The 6,267-nt window shown below is 39.9% G+C and overlaps 1 protein-coding gene across 3 annotated transcripts; it reads left to right on the top strand.

Annotated features, from left to right (window-relative positions):
• The first annotated feature begins 2,975 nt into the window (after positions 1–2,975).
• LOC102199511 (galectin-3) lies at positions 2,976–5,773 on the top strand. 3 transcript variants are annotated; one of them, XM_005724942.2, is made up of 6 exons: positions 2,976–3,045; positions 4,035–4,081; positions 4,289–4,825; positions 4,905–4,993; positions 5,108–5,279; positions 5,582–5,773. In XM_005724942.2, exons 2-6 carry the CDS (start codon positions 4,040–4,042, stop codon positions 5,756–5,758), a joined length of 1,017 nt encoding a protein of 338 aa, XP_005724999.1. In that variant the 5' UTR covers positions 2,976–3,045; positions 4,035–4,039; the 3' UTR covers positions 5,759–5,773. The 3 variants fall into 3 exon arrangements, with proteins under 3 accessions (XP_005724999.1, XP_005725000.1, XP_005725001.1); XM_005724943.2 differs by having other exon boundaries at positions 4,035–4,045; XM_005724944.1 differs by having other exon boundaries at positions 5,557–5,676.
• Positions 5,774–6,267: the final 494 nt, after the last annotated feature.

Here is a 6,267-nt window from a genome sequence, read left to right on the forward strand (position 1 = left end):
TTTTTTTCATTGTTTGGTAGTCATGCTTGACAGAGGAAAAGTGAATCATCGAAAAGAAAATCAGCCAGTAAAAACTAGAACTTTAAATTTTACTAACAAAAATCATCTTCTGCTTTAAATGTCAGCATTTGATTTAAGTGTGATAAATATATAATTTAATCAAGATGCTGATAACTATAAAATTACTATTCAGTATGTTTTGCCTTGTTCACTGTTTGTTGTAATGAGCTGAGCAACAATCCTGTTGGGCAAATGGCAAACATTCATCTATTTGTTATCTAATTGTGGAAACTATTAAAAATCAATTTTTAAAAAAGAGCTACACAATTTGCCTTGTAACAGCTTAAATGAGATGACGAGACATTAGGATTTAATCAGCCCAGATGCTCAATTTAACAAATTCTAGTGCTGCCACACACACATACACTGCCAGAGGCTGCAACTTCCCCAGACTGTCCAACGTGACACTGTAGAGCCGCTGGGCTCCTGGGGTTGGCTGCTCTCAAACACTCATGAAGAATTAATGATTGTAAATGCAAGTTAACACGTGTGCCCGTGTGCATGAAGGCAGAACACAAAATGATGCAGAATCAGCCAGTTAGTGTTGTTTCTATGCAATTTATGATGTGAACTCGTCAAACAATATAATAAACATTTCAGAGATTAGCATGTCACTTTAACAGCATATAGCTTAAGCATGAGATAAAGCGTTAAAGTGTGTAGTTCAAAAGTGTTAAACTCTTTGAAGTTTGGAATCCGTGCAAAGTGCAGGCTTTTGTTATTTGTTATTAATATTCTTGACGTAGTTTGGAGCACAATTATTATTTTTATACATGTGTATTATTTGTTTCATTGTTTAGTAAACTGGTGTAAATGTTGGGTAGGAAATATCAAGTGAAAAATGTGTTTGATTGCAAGTTTATTTTGTTTTCTGGAAAAACATTATAATATAATTAAGTAACATTATATTGAAAATCCCCATATATGATTCCCTATATGCTTATACATGGTCAAGCAAGAGGCATAGTGTTAAATAGCTCTACATAGTTTTATTATCACTTTGACCTTCACGTCATTCTGTTGATCTTGAAGGAGAGATCAAAGGTCAAATGTGACAAGACATTTAAAATCCTTATGTCAACAATACACACCATTAGTGTATTAGCGTAAGTATCATTGATTCTAAGTTATAAGGCTTTTGGTGGATGTTGGGCAAATTGACACGCAAACACTACCAAAAACATAACCTCCTTGGTGGAGGTATAAATGACACCTTCAAATGTATTCCTTTAATTTACTTTATTACAAGTATGCACATGTTCCCTTTTAATGAACCATTAGTTTGCAAAACAGATGATTAACAGCGACGTCTTTGTACCATTAAGTCTTTTTTTCTAAGTTGAGTTTCCATTCATGCACATGCAAATATTAATTAGACTGATTGGATTTGCATAAGCACAATTTAAAATACTTTCAAATTCCATGACTGTCTCACTTTGTAACCCTCACAGCAGAAGGAGCACTGCATGGAAAAATCAGAGCAATTGTTGAGCATTTTTATACATAGTAAGCCATCCAGTTGGCCAGATTGAATCTTAGGTGGGTCAGTTTATGTTTGACACCCCTGGTGTTGGTGTTTAATGAGTAAGTATAAGAACTATGATTATAACTTTTAACCTTGGAGTCCACACACAGGTTGAATATGCAATAACCTGCACACAGGAAACACTGAAATACTGCTGCGAGCCCTGAGAAATGCAGTTAGACAAATAATGCACTGTGTGAAAGACATGGACTGTAGCTGAACTTAGTTCGTTGCAGTGGTGAGTGCACTCATTTGCATGAGGGTCAACCTTTCCCTGCATAAAGGAAACACTTTGTGATAATACTTAATGTTACCGACTGCCCGTGTTTCAACAATAACTTTTACTTGCTAATATTTCACAAGTACCTCGGCTACTTACCTGAAACAAAAACGTAACCTTTTGACAGTCAAAGTTAAAGAAAGTTAAACATTTTCACTGCGTATCGCTAGATAGAGTTTGAAATCGCACACCCAACCACAGAATCTCAGAGGTTTAAGTGTCTGCATTCTAAGAGTTTCTGCAATTTCTGACATTTTTCAACTCAGATGACTGGTAATCTAATAAGGTTGCGGGGACAGCTATGGCGATTGTGTGAAGCCACATGTTCAAGTGTTATTTGTCATGCTGCTGATGATTAAGTGGAGATTTATTTAGCTGGGTGTGAACCTGAAACCTCTTAATATTTATAAATGCTGAAAGATGTCAAACAGTTGGTTTGTCCACTGTAAATGTGAAAAAAATGTGAGACTGGAAGAAAGGATCACTCAGTTAAAGCCGAAATGAAACCAGCAAACTATGCGAGGGCCGAACCAAAGCAGCACTTTGTGACTTTAGTCGTAAATGCCCGAATCAACCAGACGTACAAAAAAACAGCACTAAGTTTTGACTCATTTCTCTTTGCCCTGTAATTGTGTTCTGTGTTGCCTACAGTGGTATGGCATGAGTGTGTTACACAGTCCCATGACTGCAAAAAACAGGCCATTGTGCTGCCATTGGACCTAGTTTGAGTAAATAAAGTGGACACAACATTTGCCATAGGCTGTACATTTCACTGTTTTGTAATGCCTGAAACTTTAAGACACGATTCAGTTTTGTCTGATTCCCCTTTGCTTTATGTTAAATTGCAGTTTTAACACAATCTTAAGATCACCACACATTTCCTTTTAACAGCTTGTGACTTTTTAACCCTTAAGTTTAGTTGACACTTAGTTTAATGAAATGGCATTGATTAAAACGTGTAAAATGGTAATTGAGCTGCAATATATTTTTTCCGCACATAGTTTTGACACGCAGGGAGGGGCTTTATTCTGAAAGTGGAGTGATAGAACGAGGAGGGGCCAAACGAAGAGAGGATTTAAGGCTATAAAAGACTGTTTCTGTGTGCTCCAAGTCAACGTTTTGCCTTAAACCACAGCACATCCTGCTCCTGTGTGCACCTGAGGACTAGAGCAAAGTTGAGGTAACTTCCATTCTTATTTTTTTTATCTGCTGCAGTGTCTTTTTATGTAATGGATCAGAAACGGCACACTCTAACAGGTAAAAGGTGAAGTGAAAAATTCTTTCCTGGTCTGGGTCCTGGGAGAGCTTTGCAAATGCTGCTCAAAATCTTCTTCTCTAAGACAAATAGGCCATAAAATGTGCTCTAAATTTAAGAACACAACAAATTTTAATAATAAAGATATCATTTAACTGTAACTCATCAGACTGATTAATGTTGATTGGTTATGATAAAGGTGGCAGGAGTGGACAGGAAGTCCAAATCAAGGAAATTTTTTACTTCCTGTCTGAAATTTTACATTTTATGACAACTTGTGCACTATCATCCATATCTGACTCATTGACTGTAGATTAAATGAAATGTTATTATTATTTCATAGCAACAGGAAACATTAAGAAGCAAATAGAAAGTATAGTTAGTTTCAATCTGCATTGAAAAAAGCTGTAAGGTTAACAACGGAGAGTTATTGTTACTGTGCATTCCTTCTTAAGTGCATATAAGTCACCGTGTTGACCCAAATCAATGTGCCACTATGTTTCTCCATGACTCAAGACGTTTACTGTGGTCATCAGCCAATTACTATGTCTCGTGGTAATGGGTAAGCCTTAATTATCTGCGTATAGGAAGTTGGACAATCTTCCTGTTCTACCGTGTGCTGACATCTTGAAAAGCTGTAGAGTCCTCTGGTGGTCACCTTGTGAACTCTGCTGTCAAAGCACAGTGTGACTACAGAGCATGTTCCCAGCTTGTAAAATAATAATGATAATATTTAAAAAAGCTTTCTTTTCATGTCTCTCTCATTTGATATCAGTGTTTGCAACTGCACACTAAGATTTAGCTTCTTTCTATCTCTATAAAGTCCTGTTAGGTTTTTTGTTTTGCTTTGTTTTTTTAAATTGTGGTTTAAAAGGCTAAAATCAATAAAAGCTCCATTAATTTTTTTCTGACAGGCAGCATGGATGTAAGTACTTCATCAAATTCTCAGATCTCTACTCTGGTAAGAATGAGTGCATTGCATTCTCCTCTGTTATCCAACCTTAATTTAAATGTATAACTTTTTGCTTATGTTTGCAACTTCAAGTTGGTGTCCTCCATCGTGTCCACCTTCTCCCTCCCACGTATTTCCATCTTGGCTCCTGACCCTTCTCTTTCTCCATCTTCCTCCTCTCCTCCTCCTCCTCCTCCGCCTCCTCCTCTGTCTCAGCATTCTGATCCTCTGTGTGGCAGCTGCCCGTCCTCTGGTTCTGCCCCACAGGCTAACAGCCTTTGGCCCAGCCTGTCACCTTCTGGAGCTGGATTCCCCACTTGGCCAGGACAGGCCACTCAACCCGCACCGTGCTGGACAGGCCAGCCAAACTCACCCTGCTGGCCTGGGATGCAACCAGCTCCAGTCTCTGTCCCCACTTCAATTCCACTCCAATCTCCCACTCAAGTCATAACACCACCTCCTGCGCCAACCACAACTGTAGTTCCAGCTCCAACTGCAGTGCAGCCCTGTCAGCCTTGCTGGCCAGGCATCCAGTACCAGCCTCCTCAGCAACCAGCTCCAATTCAAGTTCAAGTCCCAAATCCAACTCCAACTCCAGTTCCAGTGCCTGCACCTGCTCCCAGCATCCATCCAAATGTACCAGGCTGGCCTGCAAATCCCGGCTGGCCCTATAACCCGGGACAATCAGGATGGCCTGGGCAGAATCCATCCATCATGCCTCCCCACTGGCTCCCACCCACATCTGGACCTCTAGTGAGTCAAATGCAAGGAACCGGGTGTGTTAGTTTGCTGCCAGGCTGTTTTACTGTGCTCCTCTCTCTTTGCTGTTTAGAGCGTGCCATACAACTTGAACCTGGCCCGAGGGGTGTATGACAAAATGATGATGACGATCTTGGGCTATGTGAAACCTAACGCTAAAATGTAAGCCTGCGTCTGTGTGCCCTCAGTGTCTTTGAAAAACGAGGTGGATTTCATGTTGCATTAGGTTCTTGAGAGCATGTTTTCTTTAGTCTGAATCAGTCTGGTCTCCCGCAGGTTCACAGTGAACTTCCTGAGAGGCAACGACATCGCCTTTCACATCAACCCCCGCTTCAACGAGGCGGGCAAGCAGGTGCTTGTCCGCAACCACAAACTGGGTGAACGCTGGGGTGCCGAAGAGAGAGACCTGAAGGGTCCCTTCCCTTTTGCGCTTGGGAGCCCTTTTGAGGTGAGTGGCAGTGACTGAAATTAGATCAGGGCAGTGGGCTGAAGCACCCATGAGAGGCTATATTGTGTTGTATTAATTGTTGGATCGCTTCAGAGCACAAAACAAACTGAAGATCACTTTTTAAATCATTAATCTCAATTTTCAGAAGTTTAAAACAATTCTTACATTATTAATACTTTTAAAAACTAATAACTAATTAGATGAAACTAAACTAAAACTACTAACGTGCAATAAAATGAGTTTTACTGCTGATCCTTGTGCGTTTAACTGACTCTAGGTCACTTTCTCATGGGAAACGTTAGGCCTCGAAAAAATGGAAAGGGTTGGAAAGTCGTTTGTGCAGGCGGGTCCTAGATAAGGGAGCTGCTATGCTGCAGGGAGGCTCCTGGAGGTCAGTGGGGGTCTCATGTTGCTCAGTAACATCAATAACACTTATGTTTAACAGGCATCGTAAAGAGGAGACTAATCTGTGGAGCTGATTCTGTCTTTGTGTCCAACGGTCCTGGGTTTGTGTTCACTCACATCAATAACACAATGTGTTAACAGGCACTCGTTACTGCTACTTCTTCTAATAACTGATTTGGTGACATTATAATGTGTACTATACAGTACATACAGCAGAAGTGAGCTTTGATCTGTGCAGCATCACTTACATGTCAAATTGTAATACTTTGTGTTGAAAAGACCAATTTTACTTTACTTCTGTTAAACAGTAAGTCTCATTTTTTGTTCTTGTAAAATTAAAAACAGTTATCACAGGTATCACAGCCATGAGGCAGATGCAGATAAAAGGAGCCAGGAGGTCAAAAGCTGGGAAATCTGTGGCACTCATGGGTCATTCTATAACCATGTTTTTGCAATTAGGCTAATTAATAATTGTGTGCTCAATTAATTTTCAGTGATCGCAGATTTTTTTTTTTTAACTTGAAACCAGTGATCGCATGAGAATTCACTTTTGCTGCTCCTGCTCCTGGGCCTGCACTTTCAA

Source organism: Pundamilia nyererei, unplaced genomic scaffold (assembly GCF_000239375.1).
Source record: "Pundamilia nyererei isolate P.nyererei 1_Seehausen unplaced genomic scaffold, PunNye1.0 scaffold00013, whole genome shotgun sequence".
NCBI classification, from domain to species: domain Eukaryota; kingdom Metazoa; phylum Chordata; class Actinopteri; order Cichliformes; family Cichlidae; genus Pundamilia; species Pundamilia nyererei.

Bases quoted from the DNA above. Each gene is read 5' to 3' on its own strand.
- LOC102199511 (XM_005724942.2), top strand. From the start codon at position 4,040: ATGGATGTAAGTACTTCATCAAATTCTCAGATCTCTACTCTG. The intron at 4,826-4,904 runs GTGAGTCAAATG...TTTGCTGTTTAG, and splicing joins CACCCACATCTGGACCTCTA to AGCGTGCCATACAACTTGAA. The intron at 5,280-5,581 runs GTGAGTGGCAGT...GGGAAACGTTAG, and splicing joins CGCTTGGGAGCCCTTTTGAG to GCCTCGAAAAAATGGAAAGG.